Genomic DNA, 17,172 nt, shown 5'->3' on the forward strand with positions numbered 1-17,172 from the left:
ACATATATATACATTATTTTTCACTAAATTTGACTTAATTTTTTATTATAAGCTTTAATACATAACAGAATTTCTAAACTTCCTTTCGTAGTCACCATTTGCAATTTATATCAAATTTCCTCTTATCAAACTAATACATATGTATACATTGTTATCATTATCAATTATTTATCTAACTATATCCATTATCACTTCATTTTTTACAGAATTCTCTAAATTTAACTAAATTTGACTAATTTTTTTTATAAGCTTTCATATATCAACCTGTGTCTTTCCAGTAATAGTGCAGTCTTATGTCTTTTGCCATTTGTGAGATTAGTCTTCTGGTTGTTTCCTTAATAAGATTTGTATGGACTTCTCTTTGCAACTTCTTGCTTATTGCAAATCTTATATAATCACAAAATCCTTCATCTGCTTCTTTAATCAGCTTATCTTTGGTTATCAATAGTGCTTCTGACAAAATTTATCTCCTTAGATCCATCAATTCTTCTCTTTTTTCTTCTTCTATGCCTTGAAATCTGGGTTAGAGCTCATGTCCATCTATCTTCCCTTTCCATATTCCACTCTTTCCATTTCCAACCACACTCAGTTCACTGTTTCTCAACAATTATCTTGTCTCTTTGTTCATTTTTCCCTTCAGTTTTTAGGACTCTAACCTCCACTTTTTCCATTTGATGAACATCTTCAATTTTTCCATCAAATTTTACTGTTTTACAATCTATGTTTTCCAATCTCTTCTCAATTTTCTCTGTTACTTCCAATAATTTTTGAATTTCAAATATAATCTTTTGCAATATTAAGGTTTCTTTTTGATGTTGTGCCATTCTTCCATCTGGTAAACACTGCTACTCTAGCATTAAAAACTTTTTATTAGATTTGACGCACGTTCATTGATAATCTTTCAAAACAAGGCTTTGTTTTCACTTCTGTCCAGCTGCCAATGAAGCTTCCAAAGAGCACCTGTATAAACAATCCATGCTCTTCTCCTTATCACTCTCTATAAACAAGCTGAAGAACCTTGAAGTGTAAAGTCAAAATGATCAAAGCAAAAAAAGAAAGGGCAATGTTTCCAGGACTCAAGCCTCCAGCCTCCAAGTGATAGTGTTACTTCCTTTCCCTCTGGTGTTACAACCCTCTTTGTATTCCTTTTATATCTTCTTTATATTCCAGGCTTAAAAGAAACAAAATTCTTAAGTGAAGCAAAATAGAAAAAAAAAGCATCCAAACCAGTATTATAAAAATAAAGAAAAAGATTTTAATCCATAGGTAAAAAAGAAGTAGAAGAAAAACTAATCTGTTCACTTTAAAAAATAGGAAATATTTGCAAAAATTCCATCCATAAAATAAAATTAAAAAAAGATAACACACTGTCCAATGTAGCTTAATTTCGCCGCTTATTTTCTTCTGTTTTCAAATTTAATTTAGCTTTCATTTTTTGGGGAAGCAGTCTTTTTTATAACAATAAGATTTCCTCACCAGATGGACACACTTTCTCTTTCCGCTTTCCTCCCGTTCTGGAGCTGTCCCAACTTCAGCAACTTCTGGCTGTGCTTCTGTCGCCGGCAAGAAGAGATTCTCTTGGATCAGTCAGGGACTTTGCGGTGTCCCTGATATCAGCAAGATGTACTCTTCCCTGTCACCGTCTCCTTGGGATGGTTTAGGTCCAAAAGGACCGTCTAGTGGCAAAAGTATCGACTGTGATCTCGGAGTTGTCGTTGCAACATCAGCTCCTGTCTCTGGCTTATTAAACCTAATTTTATTGACAATTGCAGAAGACAAGTTATTACTTGACTAGGACTGAATGATGACACTAAAAATATTTGCTAAAATTGTTTCTAGATTAGATATTGGAAGAAAACAATTTTGTTGTAGAGAAACTGATACGTTATCGTATTAAAATTGAGGAGAGATAAAAATAAGATAATATATGGGAGATTATTTGAAGAGATTAATGATTAATACTTTTAATTTGTTGTTTCTAATAGCTCTTAATTGATTTTTCTGAACTAAGTTTGAATGATGAGATTTTAAACATTTGTTTGTAAATATGAGATGAGAAATAAGACATCTTTTCTTTGTAGTTTTTGAGAAAATGACAAAGTATTGTGTAAAGGAAAGGAAAGAAATATGAAATTCATTTACTTGTTTGAAGAGAGAGGGAGACAGAAACAGAGAGAGAGAGAGAGAGACAGAGAGAGAGACAGAGAGAGGGAGGGAAGGAGGGAGAGAGGGAGGGAGAGTTTCTAATGACTTTAATGGACTTCTGATTAAAATGGAAAGATGAGTCTTTATTATTTGCCAATAGATAAATCTTGAGATATAGGATGAAGACATTTTTTAGCTGAAATATTAGAGAAGCTAACATATATAGTTATTGAAAATGTTTATACTTCTCTTGATGAAGGGGGCAGTCATTTATTTCTATATTTTTATTTGTCTTGTTTTTTGTTGTTGTTAATATATTTTTCTCTTTTCCCCTACTCTACTCCTATACTTAACAGTGTTGCACCCAGGTAAACCAGGGAATGACCCGAACAATCTGAGAACATGTATGTTATTTTCCATTTTTAACGTCAATACCTTTTAATTATATCTTAATGTCAGTATTTTTAACATAGTGTAAAAATTGTGTATTGCTAGTCTTTGACCGTAATAAAGATTTACTTACTTACTTACTTACTTACTCTTTTCCCCTACTCTCTTTTTTCCGTTTTGTACCTTTGAGTTTTTTCCTCTTATTTATATTTCCCTTTGTTTTATTAGTTTTTTATCTTTGTATTTTTAAACATCAATTAAAAAAAGTATTATGAACATAAGCCTTGGTGCTCTTGGATGACCTCTTACCATCTAGCACAGTCTAGTCAATGCTTATAGTTACAAACTTGCAAGAATTCAGGAGAAGATTAAAATGAAAACATATTCTTCATATGTTCAGTCCTGTGCATCTTCAAGTATATTGGCTGTGATTCCCACAACCAATGCATACATACAGGAGCCCTGCCAGCAGAGTTTAAGAGAGAACAAATGAGGACATCCACCCCTTTTGTACCAAAATATCTCAATATACTTATTTTATAGTGGTTATTGACTTTGTTTTCAATTTAGACTCATTCAGCAATTTAGACTCATTCATCCATCCCTGCCACTTATCATGGCTCTGGCTAATCAAGACTTGCAACATAGCATTTTTAGCAAGCAAAAGCAAAAACAAAACAAAACCGATAGATATCAGCCTTACTCACATCCATGCCACATACAACATTCCTTGGAAATGTAAGGGTAAGGCAGTTAGCGGATGGTGTAACCATCCACAAATGCAATGAAAGCTCAGTTATATCATTTTATATCATATTATATCATCTTATAGCCAATTACTGTTACTTACATTCTATCTCACAAATATATGCAATGTACTGAAATATATTCAGAACTTGTAAAGTTTAATAGATCATATTCTATACAGAGAAATCATATATATTATAAATCCTTAACAATATGTGCCAGGAACGCCAGGTACCATTCCGGTACGGTGCTCCGGAGGGCCCACCCACCCGTCCGCACTCCTTACCAGTATCTGAAGTTTTCAGGGCTTCCACGCACGGAGCATACGCTGCCTGTGTGAGGCTCCGCCAAGCAGGTGGAGCATTCTGGAGGCGTTGTGGAGCATCGTGGGCGGTAAGTATACATGTGTGTGCTGCGGGAGTATGCACGTGCACTGTGCGCATTCATGTGACGGACGTCCAGCCCCATTGCACCGTACCGGTTGCAATGGGATCCGGAACCCACCACTGATCCATAACCTTCATTAAAGAAGCCTTCATCATGCAGTGAACTGATTTTGGAATGATGATGATGATGATCTGCACAGTAAAATAGGAAGAATTTTTTTTTGCTAGATTTGAATTTAATTGGAAGATTAAAGTATTTGCATGTAGAAAATTAACAAAATTAACAAACTCATAGTACTATTTTAGTGCTCTTTCCCTTTTCTTTTGTTTAATAAGTTTGTACATAATTATAATCTTCAAAAGTTTATCAGTCAAGTCAAAAGTTTATCTAATGTTTAAATAGATGCTTTGAAGATTTACGATACTATAGACACAACTTTGTTGCTATTTACAATTGCTGATAAAGTTTGTAGCTAAGTGCTGGGGATTTCTGTCCAGAGGCATTTCAGTGTATACAGTCAGATAGGGGATCCTGTTTGCTCATCTGATTCATCATCCTCATAAGCTTTGCATTTAACCATGACATATTCCAGACCCACATCAAATCCTTTACAAACACTTAAGTCCAAGCACATTTTTTTAAGTTAAGTGATTTTTTCCCCCTGTTGGCCTCTGCTTTTAAAATCTTTGGAAATCTGAAGATTCATTTAATCCATTCCTAGTAGCCGTTCTGCAGTTATCTTGTCCTTCATGAGCAGTAAATTTGAGGGGGTTCACGGAGAAATTAAAAATGATTTTTCCATCAATATAAATTTATGGCATTTACTATCAGAGGATTTAAGAATGGCTGTAATTAGAAGCTGTTTTCTGAGCACCATTCCCACGATAATGAAATGAATCTCCGCTCAGAAGCAGTTAGCCACGGAACATAGTGCTTGTTGGAAAACAACAGCAGGAAAAGAAAACTTGTCTTCAAAGCGTCCTTGAGCATTTTCTAGAGCCAACAGATCCTATCTGGGTGATTCCTCAGGCACAAATTGCATCTCATCTTTTCTCCCAGCATTCTGTCGTCACACATCCCACAGCTTTCACAGTCGTTTGTTTCAAGGACTGCCAAGTGCTGTGCATTACTGAGTGAAGTGTACTTCAGTCTTGACAATCCATACTTTCCCTGGTGGGATTGGTATTTATTTATCAACACAGAGAAGTCAAAGTACCTTCTTTGGATAAACAGAGAGACAGTGATTGCTTGCATGTATGGGGATGAAGGTCAGCTGAGGAAGAAATTACAGGAAAAGCAAATAAATTATTTCATCTAGTGGGCTCCAAACCAGAGAAACACAGAGTTACTATTTCTAAAAGAAGAACTGAAGGAAAGTCCAACATTAACTCTGTTGGGATGTTATCAGTTTTCTTACAGAAAATTCTTTTTTTAGGCTGTTTTCTACTGTATTAGAGTATTATTATTACTGTATATTTCTAATGTATTAGAATATGAAAGGGTGAATTGAACTGAACAATCAGCAAACTAATTCTTACAACTGCATCTTTGGCATATCTGGAAGAGAGTAATGAATTGCCTTTAAGAAACACAAGCTGGAACCGTAGGCGTTAAAAATGTACTATTATGAATGGTGAAATATATATTACCTCTTATATTTTTTCAATTAATGGCCCTGTGAAAATATTTCACAATTGTCAATGAAACAGCAAGCATGAAACAACTACCCTGAAACAACAAGCATGTCCATAAAAAGCATATACCAGTATATGAGTACAGATACTATCCTAGCAGAATTCAACTGCCTTCTACAGAAATGAAATTCTATGGGCATGTAATTTGCTCATGCAGGAGCTTTTGTTTGATGACTCAGTGTAGGACAATTGGAGATGAAACACCCATTGTACCTGAGAGACCGCCTCCTGCCAATTACCTCCCATAGACCGATCAGATCGCACAGACTAGGCCTCCTCCGGATCCCATCTGCCAGCCAATGTTGGCTGGCGACTCCCCGGGGGAGAGCCTTCTCTGTTGCAGCTCCAGCCCTCTGGAACGAGCTCCCCGTGGAGATCCGGACCCTTACTAATCTCCCGGCCTTCCACAAAGCCACAAAGCCACGAAGACCTGGCTGCTCCGGCAGGCTGGGGGGCTGTTGAAATAGTCAGCCCCACGGGAACTATGAATGTTGAGTCCTTTGGGAGTGGGCGGCATACAAGACCAATAAATTCAAATTCAAATCCCAGAATCTGTATCTTTTTTTTAAAAAATGTATTTATTTAATAAAGGAAAACAAAGAGGAAAAAAATGAAAGGGAAAGGAAAGAGGAAAAGGAAATGAAGTAATACAATATGTAAGGACTACTTATGCATGTGTGTATGTATAATATAATTATTATCAGCTTGAACCAATCCAATGCAGGATAAATGAATTTTCTCTAAAGGTTCTGACTGACATCATCCATCAACCTGGTCCAAGCGCAGGTTGATAAAGAGATGTTTACCAGCTTCCCAGTCTACGGCTGAATTTGGTCTGTTGCTCTGTTGCTTTCAATATGTTGTTTTTGGTTGATTATTACTTAGAACTATAGAGTCACAGACTTGGGAAGATAGCAATAGCAATAGCAGTTAGACTTATATACCACTTCATAGGGCTTTCAGCCCTCTCTAAGCGGTTTACAGAGTCAGCATATTGCCCCCAACAACAATCTGGGTTCTCATTTTACCTACCTCGGAAGGATGGAAGGCTGAGTCAACCCTGAGCCGGTGAGATTTGAACAGCCGAACTGCAGAACTGCAGTCAGCTGAAGTAGCCTGCAGTGCTGCATTTAACCACTGCGCCACCTCGGCTCAGTGACTAAAGGTCATCTCATTCAACCATCTGCCTATACAGGAAATCCTCTACTATTCATTTGTTAATTGTATGTGTATTTGAGTATCTCTCTGCATGTGTGACTTACTTTTGCTTTGAAAATGGCTTTGAGAGCAAATTTTGGGAAGGCAGAATAAGGAATAACTCAGTGCTTTGCAACAGAAGATTCAGTGATGGATATCGCCACCGGTGGAATAAAATCTCAGCTGATATAAGTGGGGGGGGGAATCTCTATTTATATACTTTGAGATCCCTAAAAGTACACATAATAATCTTGACATAGGTTCTCAACAAAAACATTTCCTATGGCTTCTGTATACACAGATTCTGAGATGCTGCCCCTCATCATTTTTCATTATTCTTTATTGATGTCTTGCAAGTATTGGATTTAGATATGGATTTATTACATTTATATGCCGCCCTTTTCCCCGAAGGGGACTCAGGGCGGCTCACAATTCAGTCAGGGAAGGGGGTACAGACAGGGGATAAAAAGACGAACATAACAATACACAATTAAAACACACAACAACCATACCATTCGAGGAGGGGGGGCAAAGGCTCTTTAGCCCCAGGCCTGTCGGAACAGCCAGGTTTTAAGGGCTTTGCGGAAGGCCTGGAGGGTGGTGAGGGTTCGAGTCTCCACGGGGAGCTCGTTCCAGAGGGTCGGAGCAGCCACAGAGAAGGCTCTCCTCCGGGTAGTCGCCAGTTGGCATTGGCCGGCGGATGGAATTCGGAGGAGGCCTAATCTGTGGGATCTGATCGGTCTATTGGAGGTAATTGGCAGCAGGCGGTCTCTCAAGTACCCAGGTCCAACACCATGAAGGGCTTTATAAGTGACGACTAGCGCCTTGAAGCGTATCCGAAGACCAAAAGGCAGCCAGTGCAGCTCGCGGAGGATAGGTGTTACGTGGGTGAACCGAGGTGGCAATTGAGTTCCCCAGGCTTATGGTTCTGGGGGATTTCAATTTGCCTTCGCTCGGTGAACACTCTGATGGAGCGCAGGAGTTCATGGCTTCCATGACAGCCATGGGCTTGACCCAAGTAATTCGGGGCCCGACTCACTCGGCGGGTCACACGCTTGACCTTGTATTCCTCTTGGAGCTGTGGAGTTGTGATCTTGGTTTGAGGGGTAGCGAGATCTTACCCCTGTCATGGTCGGACCACTACCTACTGAGGCTTGACTTTCGGAGACCAAACCCCCACTGTAGGGAGGAGGAACCGATTAGGTGGTTCCACCCCAGGCGCCTTATGGACCCTTTGGGCTTTCAGACGGAGCTTGGTGTTGTTCCTGATACCCTCGCCCGCAGTCCGGCAGAGTCTCTGGGGAGGAATGGTCATTAGTCCGAAGTGGCACAGTCCCAAGGGGGCATAGATGAAACAGGGCAGCATTAAGAACAATGGTGGAAGGGGTGGGAGAGGAGGCAGGAGAGGAGTGGGGGGAAGAGTCCAAATGTCCAAAGTTCGAAAATTCGGAAATGACTGAAGTGATAGCTGGCCCGGCCTAGGGTACGGTTGTAAAATGTCTCCCTGTGGGGCGGCAGATGATGGATAATGAGCAGCAAGAGCGAGGGGGGGAGGAGGGAAGGCTGTTGCAGCAGCAGCATAGGCCAACCAACCAATCATAATACACATGGTCCAGTTGATAGAAAAGAACCATCCTAGGCCAATTCTTTGGACAAGAGGCAGGTCTTCACAAATTGTTTGTGCGGGAGAAAAATCAATTAGATATACTTTTTAACAAAGTTTTAAAAATCTTGTCTTTTAGAAAAAATCCTGGGCATTTCTTATGTAAGAAACTTTGAACTCTAAAAAATTAAATAAAAATAGCTCAACTCATTTATTATATACTGCAAGATTCAGAAGCTTCACTAGCAATGCCATTCACTTTAATGCAGCATACGTTTGACATTTCACTTAGCACGTATACTGAGCTCTCAACTTTGCTAATAAATGGAGTCCTTTCTATGCAGAGGCTCTTTTTTTGAATGGGAGAAGTCAAGTTTTGACGCTCCTTTCAGAGGTATGATCTTTTATTTTAAAAAAAATAGAGGGACAACTGGGCCAAGTTCATCACATGGAGACCATCCTTCTCAAATTATCTGAAAGGAACAGATATACCATACAGGCTAGGTTCAGTCTATAAAGCTGATCCATTGAAATATAATCCCAAGAGTTATTCCAGGGTTTCAGGACTCCCACACACTCCTGTTCATTGAACTATTGGTTTGGATGGGTGCACACAAAGAAGAAGAAAATATTTGATGGTGGGTACTTTAGGTAGTTTCTGATCTTTCTGTTCTCTTAGGTGCCAAGAAAATGTTTTATTTCAACAACTATCAAGGTGTGTCAGTATCTTTTTTCCCTTGGAGCAATAATGATGTTGTCAAGCATTTCGAGTCAGACCTGCCCAGAAGTTTGGGTGGAGAGATATTCTGTGTAATACAGCATCTTCAGTGCTCCCTTGCGAGGTAGCCAGAGGTTGCTCCAAAGCCTGGGTGGAAGAACATCTGTGCCGTGTCTTTTTACAGGCATTGCCACTGGGGGGGAGGGCAAGGTACAGACACCTGGAGCATTATTGCCCCTTCCTTGGATTTAAGAAACTACAGATGAAATGGACTGGCTTCCTTACAGAACAGCTGCTGTGCTGTTTATTTTAATGGTAAGATGGATCTTCAAAACTTTTTTTAAAAATATCCAAATATTCATTTTTAGCAAAGGACTTTTGTTTGGAGGTAATTTCTAGGGTTGCATTCTGCTTAAATTAAAGTTGATGGTGCAGGCATTTCTTAAATTAATTATCGAGTATTCTTAAACTGTGTACTGAAAATCTAGTTTTATTTAAAAAGTTGGAGATAGAAAAGCTTTTGGGTGCACTCCTTTTTCTTACTAGAGTGTAAATCCATTTGTATTCAGGTCATATTTCTAAATGCATAAGGCATGGTAACACGGTGTCACAATTAGTCTAAATGGAATCAATATCTGGATTTTAGTTTGAATGAAAAGATTAAAATTTAATGAAATTCAGTACAAATATCGGTACAGTGTCATCTCTAGGTTGAATGTTGATTTCAGAAACGTGCATATAGAATTAGAATGGCCCTCCATCATATTAATGCTTTTGGTTCTAATGCTTCCTTTTCCTAACAAAAGGAAATAGAGTTGATGCTAAGACTTCACAGGTGTAGAATTCATCTTAATGCTCAAGAATTCGATACTGAGAACCACAGAATGGCTGATCATCACCGGTATTCTCCCATTCATCATTTCATAGCTTTACTGGTATTCACAATTTTAATTATAAGCTTTAAGTACATAATATAGTACTTCTGCACTCTCGCTCTGTGTGTGTGTGTGTGTGTGTGTGTGTGTGTGTGTTCTTTTGATGTGAAATTCTGTAAATCATTTCTATAACAAATAAAGCCAGCTCTGTTTGCTGATTTTACTTCAGTAAAATCAAGCTCATCCAGAGAGACAGCTGTCAAAAACAGTTGGCAAAAACTAACAAAAAGTATTTGGTACAACAAACAGGTTTCTTTAAATCTGGAGTGTTGCTTACAGTTTGGAAATGAAATTGGATGAGGCTGTTCATCTAACAATCTATGCTTTTACGAATCAGCTTACATACCACTGCTGCCTCAGTCAGTTTTACTTGCAGCAAGGTGTCTTTTAGCACAAAATCCATTTTTAAAACCTTCTTAAAAAGTGGTAGGCCCACAGGCCCCAGTGTAAACTGCTTGTGACTCATATCATGAGTCCCACTAGTTTTGGGTCCTAGATACTTGCCAGCAAGCTTTCTGTTGGGGCCTCCTTTGGAAGGACTTTCAATATGATTCTAGTATTTTATTGAGGGGGAAGCTGGTCCTTTTCTTTTCCAAAGAGAAAATGAATAAATGTATCAGGCATGTTGAATCCATTTAACATAACCCACAGGTGAAATGAGGTGATTATCAAAAGCAGAAGCTACAAATATTTCAGAAGAACTTTGGAGGTTTCACATGAAGAAGTGGAATATAGATTTTTGTAATATCATATATAATTACATAGGTCACCACATAAAATACACTGAAATCTATTTATGATTGTTTGTCCTTGGAAGAAGGAATGTACACTGCTGAACATGTGAAATCCAAACGGTTATATGCATGGAAGATGTAACTATCAGTCTTATTCATAACAAATTACATTTAGGAGGGAGATGTTACAATATTTCCCATCTCCAAATGTTTATTTCAAGAGCCCGAATTGTATAGTTGGGTTGGGTTTAGAGTATATGTATGGACTTGTTTTAAGAAGGCAAAGTAGCACAATACTTTTGCCACCTGCCTAATGAAAACCTGTTTATGACTGCAATCTATACTTCACTCAAAATGATTTGTAGTTTGTAGCAGTGAAACACCCTCTTTTTCTTAATTAAAAATGAGTTTGGATTGCTTTGATATATAAATTTATGTTTCCAAATTGAGATCTAAATAATTTTCTCTAAGATTTTTGTGTTTCTTACTGAAATTATCATTTGTACACAATTCATTTAAAGATTTGGAATACAAACCTTGGCTAGTCCAGTATTCTCCTGTTGCCTTATACAGTTAGGTGGTATGATGGGAGTTGTAGTCCAAGACATCTTGAGGGCATCAGGCGAGAAGACGTTCATTTATTGCAAGTTACGGTCCACCTGCAAGAGCATGTGATCTGTGGGTGGATTATTTTTTCAGTAAAGATTAACAATCTTAAGAAAAATGAGTTGTTTTCATGTAAACTTAAATACAAAACTGGTAATTGTTATAAAAACTCTTGTAGCAAAATCACTGGTTTGCCTCCTGATTCTTAAGAGTTTTAGGAATGCTTACCTTTTTTTCAACAACCCCCCCAAAATTAGAATCCATCAATAATAAGCTGTTGACCCAAAGGTCAAAATCATGGATTTCCAAAAGTGAACATTGACTGTATCCATTCATTGGGGGGCGGGGGGGGATGTAGAGTTTACATCAGAGAAATATCAAACTCTAACACACATGAAAGTTTGGCTAGGTTTAGGGTGCTGGGAAATGCTCCAGAATGAAAGAATGCTAAACTGCTTCTGGGTCTTTATCTGTCTCTACCTTCCTTTAATAAGTATTTTTGATGAGTTGCAACATGCAAAGTATTAAAATAAGAAAGAGCTTGCCAGGGTCTGAGTCTCTAAATAAAGTACTGAATTACTTTATCTACCATGTTGCTGAAGAATTTGGGGAATTCATAGTCACCAGAAGAAACATTTTAAAATTATTGATACTATGATTTTAGTGCACAGCCCATACCTAATTCATGCATATTCATAAAGTACCTAAATTCTTTCACCAGCAAAGAACACACAAGCAAATTTCTGTGCAAGATAAACTGAGATAAACTGTCTTTATATTCTTTATGGTCTCTAACATAAAGAAAAGGCAAAGGTACTCTTGCTTGTATGAAGCTCATAAATGGGCCTAAGGATGTGCATCCCCACCCATTGTAAAATACATGTTTAACCAGTTCAATGGGTCTCAGGTGAATAATTACAAGGGAGATGGAAATCCATCTCCAGGTGTGCATCTGAATTAGGATATGCACAAAGCCCTGCGTTCATTCAGAGAGCTCCTAACTTGGATCACATTCAATCAGTTTATGATCAAATTAGCAATATGGTGCAGTTAAACTATCAAAATGTAATTCTCTCTCTCTCTCTCTCTCTCTCTCTCACACACACACACACACACACACACACACACACAACGACAGACAGACAAAGAGACACACACACACACAGAGTAATCCTACTTTATATATTTAAAGATTAAAGATAAAGGAACCAAATTCCTGGTGATTTTACAGAGACATCCACATTGGAGTTTGATCACAGTGTTTTGACACTGTTATTTTTTCAATGTAGCCTACTGCCCTACTTTGCTTAGTTCAACTTTTGATACAATCCTACTCATCTGGAACCTTTAAGGACCTTTTATCTAAGCAAATAAGTCAAAGATAGTTGATGCAAGCTGAGGTTCTTTTTGGTGGGAATTTGTATATTTAATACTATTTATCTTTGAAGACATTACTGCCTGGTAGTTGATGGCAGATTTATAGAACTCTGGAGATAATTTAATAAAAGAAGGAAAGAAAGATCGAGTCTTGTATAATGGGAGTGTTAGCTCAGGAATCAAACTGCTGATGCAACTGCATACTACAATGACACAATGATGACTAATAGCATAATGTGCTCAAATAGCCAGCTTTGTTCACAGCAATATTCTGCTTCTCTTCAAAGGGAGAAAACTCAACTCCTAGAATGAACAGTACTGGGAAAGGGAGCAGATCAGGAATTAAGAGCATGTTCAGTCATTTGGATACAATAGGTGGAGTAGGGAGTATTTCATAATTGCATATAATATTGCTTTGGCAAGAACCACAGTGAATTAATTTGTTTGCTGTTGGCTTTGAAGCTGAAGTTGCAAAGCAGCATGCTAAAGTTCAGGAACTAAGAATAATGTCATGTACAATATTTTCATCTTGAACAAATGTTCATGACTTGGTCCTGATATTTGTAAACAAATATGCTTACATTTATAAGACAAAGTGATCAAAATTGAAGGCCAATGGAGCTGTTTTTAGACTTGTAGCCCAAATAAGGACAGATAAATAATGGGATTTTAAACCTCAATAACTTGAGAAGATTACTGCTGGTATTAAGAAATGCAATACAATTTAGCTTAAGTTGTTGTTGTTGTTATACTTTATTCATTAAACATGAAACTCAGTCAACTGAACATTCAAAAATGCATCTCACAAATATCATTGACTGATGCTAATGGTTAATATGTGTTGCTGCCAGAGTCCTAGGTATCAACTAAGTACCTTCTTAAAATATACAATGTTCTGAGTAGCGCAGTTTTTTTGCAGTTCCACTGGTGTTATTGCAGGAAGCTGCAATTTATTGATTTATCTTATAAAATTCTTGGACATGGTATCAAGTGCCCCAATGACAATGGGTGGTAGTGGTGGTGGTGGTGGTGGTGGTGGTGGTAGTGGTTGTTGTTGTTGTTGTTGTTGTTATTATTATTATTGTTGTTGTACAATTGTATCACAGCGGCCAGTTGTTTCGCCGGATTTGGCATTGGTTACTAGTCGGGCCCCACCCAGGGGCCTAGGACGTCGTAACGTATTTTCGTAATATGCGTGCAGATCCAAGCAGTGCGGCTTTTTGCATTTGACTGATGGTGATTTTGTCAATTTTTAACTGTTTTAAATGTAATTCCAGTGCTTTTGGAATAGCACCCAGTGTGCCAATTACCACTGGAATTACCACTGCTGGTTTGTGCCATAGTCGTTGTATTTCGATTTTTAAGTCCTGGTATCTTGTGATTTTTTCATGTTCCTTCTCGGCGACCCTGCTATCACCTGGTATTGCGATGTCTATGATTGTGACCTTATTTTTCTCAACCAGTGTGATGTCTGGTGTATTATGCGCCAGTATTTTGTCGGTTTGTATACGGAAATCCCACAAGATCTTGACCATCTGATTTTCGGTGACTTTTTCAGGCTGATGTTCCCACCAGTTTGTTGCTGTTTTAATATTATAATTTTTGCACAAATTCCAATGGATCATTTGTGCTACTGAATTGTGCCGCAATTTATAATCAGTCTGCGCGATTTTTTTACAGCAGCTGAGTATGTGATCAACAGTTTCATCAGCTTCTTTGCAAAGTCTGCATTTGGCATCATCAGAGGATTTTTCGATTTTGGCCTTAATGGCATTTGTGCGGATAGCTTGTTCTTGCGCAGCCAGGAGTAGTGACTCTGTTTCTTTCTTTGATGTACCTGTTGTTAACCATAACCAAGTTTGTTCACTGTCCACTTTATCTTTTATTTTTTCCAGAAATTGACCATGCAGTGCTTTGTTCTGCCAACTCTCCATTCTTGATTTTATCACATCTTTTCTGTATTCTTGTTTTGTCTGTTGGGCCTTCAGTAGATTTTTGTTCTTTACTTCGATTAATAGATGTTCTTGACTTTCTTTTAAATAATCAGCCAGTGCATGTTTTTCTTCTTCAACTGTTTGCTTCACTTGTAATAATCCTCTGCCACCTGATTTTCGGGGCAGATATAGTCTATCAGTATCACCACGTGGATGTAAACTGTAGTGCATTGTCATTAGTTTCCTGGTTTTTCGGTCCAAAAGGTCCAAATCAGCTTGTGTCCAGTTAACTATGCCAGCTGTGTATCTTATAACTGGTATTGCCCAGGTATTTATGGCCTTGATTGTATTTCCACCATTCAATTTAGATTTCAAAATTTTCCTAACTCTGTTGGTGTACTCTCGCCTGACAATAGTTTTTACTTCTCCATGCTTGATGTTATCCAACTGCAGAATGCCTAAGTATTTGTAGGCTTCATTATTATTATTATTATTATTATTATTATTATTATTATTATTATATCATGGAGAATTAATCTTTGATTTTGCTAATGTAAAAGGGTCTACGTACATCTTTTCTGGTTACCTCAGTACAAACGTGTTCTGTCTAGCACTACAGCAAAAACTGAGTACAGTCAGATTTTCTGTTTTTAAAAGGATCAGGAAGATTAACCATTCCTTCTCAATTCCAGGAGAGGCCATGTGGCTCTCAAAATAGGTAAGGCAGGAATCAAGGGCCCTCCCTTTCTCTCATGTGTTGCTACATGTACAAAAGTGATGAGGCTTTGATGGCATAGTCACCCTGCCAACTCGACATTTTTGGTGCTTCTGCAGACACTGCTTCTAATTCTATCAGATGTTATCTGATAGCTGCAACATTCCTTTCTAAGGCTAGATTCATTTGTCCCAAACTATCTGCTCCAATCGGTGAAAAAATTATTAGCATTTGCTACTAACAAGGCTACTAACTGAGATTCCAACTTTAATTTCATATACTGAATTAGGTAAATCATTTAATTACTCTTGAGAATTGTTGACTGACTTATCATTTTGCTTGTGTATTCTTCTCAACTCTGTGCCATAGAAATCTTAAGAAAAATCACTAATTCTACTCAGAAGAGGTGAGCAGCCCAAAGAAATTGACTTTTCTTTTTTGAACTATAAGAAACTAACGTTTGCATGCGTGGACTTCGGGAGAGGACCTTGGACCTCGCAGTACAAACAGGAGCTGGTTTCTTCAGAATTTGTTTCCCAGTTGTTACATGCTGGATTCCCTGCTATCTTTTAAATCAGCATTTGCTTGAGTAATTTATACTGTTCTTGACCAAAGCATGAGCAACTTATTGTGGCACATCAAAACTATGATAAAGCTATACATAGCTCTTAGTTTTGTTGGACATAAAATGCATACTTTAAATCATTACTGGTACAAATGAAAACATCAAATATTAAGATCAGAGTATAATTTATCAAGCATCATTTCTCCCACACAATTATTGGAAAATCAATCACAATTGCATCATATATGTTTTCAGTCAATTCTCAGAAATTATGTTTTTTTGTTTCAGACTACTTAATTAAGAATCAACTCTCCCATAAAACAATTTATCCAATAAAACAAAGGGTGAATTACAATACAGCTTCCTTATAGTATGTAGAGTGTGTAGAGATATATATTACATACAGAAAGACAGAAATACACATACATTCACCTCTCATGCTAACAGTTTTCTAATGGCAAGAAGCAATAATATCAGAAATAACACATCTTCTCTTTTCTTTAACAACAAATTATGGCTAAGAAGGATCAGTGTATCTGCTTGTCTCTTCTTAAAGAATATTTCCCCCTCCCCCCTTACCTCCAGTTTCTTATCAGGTATCACATAACAAACATAAAACATATCCATTGTACTTAGTGCTTTTCTTCTAATGAAGAGCCCAAGGCATCATTAAATTCTTTTGTGCGAGCCTTATTTAAACATATCTGAAGAGGTTTCATGAACACTCTTGAGTTCTGATGCAGTTGCTATTTATTCTAGTTAATAATTATTCAGTACAATATTTGGTACAATTACTGTGTCCTAAAATATTTCAATTCAAAAGTTATGTTCAACAGGACTACTAGGAATGTTTCATTTCCAATGATAAATGTTATACTGTACTTATTAATACCTAATAAATAATTCCAAAGAATGTTTGTCACTCTAACATTATATGAAATTTTATGATAGGATTTGTAAGCAAGTATTAAGAGAATAAGGGAATGATCTGAGGATTTGCAAGTTTAACAAGATCTTCAGCCAATTCTCCTATTCTCTAAAGGAAAACCATCAATGAATAACCTATAAACCATTTATGATGGCAGAGATTGAGAATATGGTTTGATGTATACCAAACACAAAACATGGGCCCATGTGGCATCACTGCATTTGAAGCACTATTCACATGTCTCTTAATGAAGTATAGCAAGAACTTGATTTCATAGCAATTGCAGGGGAGAAAAGTTGGACATATCTTACTGTGTGTCATATAATAAGGTATCTAGGACTGTCCCCCCTCCCTCCGCTGCGCAGTTGATATGGAATGAAAGTCAGGATGTATACTTGTCATTAGGAGCTATGTAAGCAGGTCCTAAATAAACATTCACCACCCACCACGCCCTGAATTAAGCTCTGATGAATTCCCAGAGGAGCAGGCTTTGGGGA

At 37.6% G+C, this 17,172-nt stretch overlaps 1 protein-coding gene across 1 annotated transcript in view; it reads right to left on the bottom strand.

The window, feature by feature from the left end:
- The window catches only part of LOC116512444 (desmocollin-1-like), a 127,373-nt gene extending 110,999 nt beyond the window's left edge, over positions 1-16,374 (bottom strand). Inside the window, exon 1 of the mRNA XM_032222928.1 lies at positions 16,327-16,374. Within this exon, the coding sequence (XP_032078819.1) occupies positions 16,327-16,374 (48 nt within the window). The remainder of the gene's footprint in view (positions 1-16,326) is intronic.
- Positions 16,375-17,172: the final 798 nt, after the last annotated feature.

This window comes from Thamnophis elegans, chromosome 8 (genome assembly GCF_009769535.1).
Source record: "Thamnophis elegans isolate rThaEle1 chromosome 8, rThaEle1.pri, whole genome shotgun sequence".
NCBI classification, from domain to species: domain Eukaryota; kingdom Metazoa; phylum Chordata; class Lepidosauria; order Squamata; family Colubridae; genus Thamnophis; species Thamnophis elegans.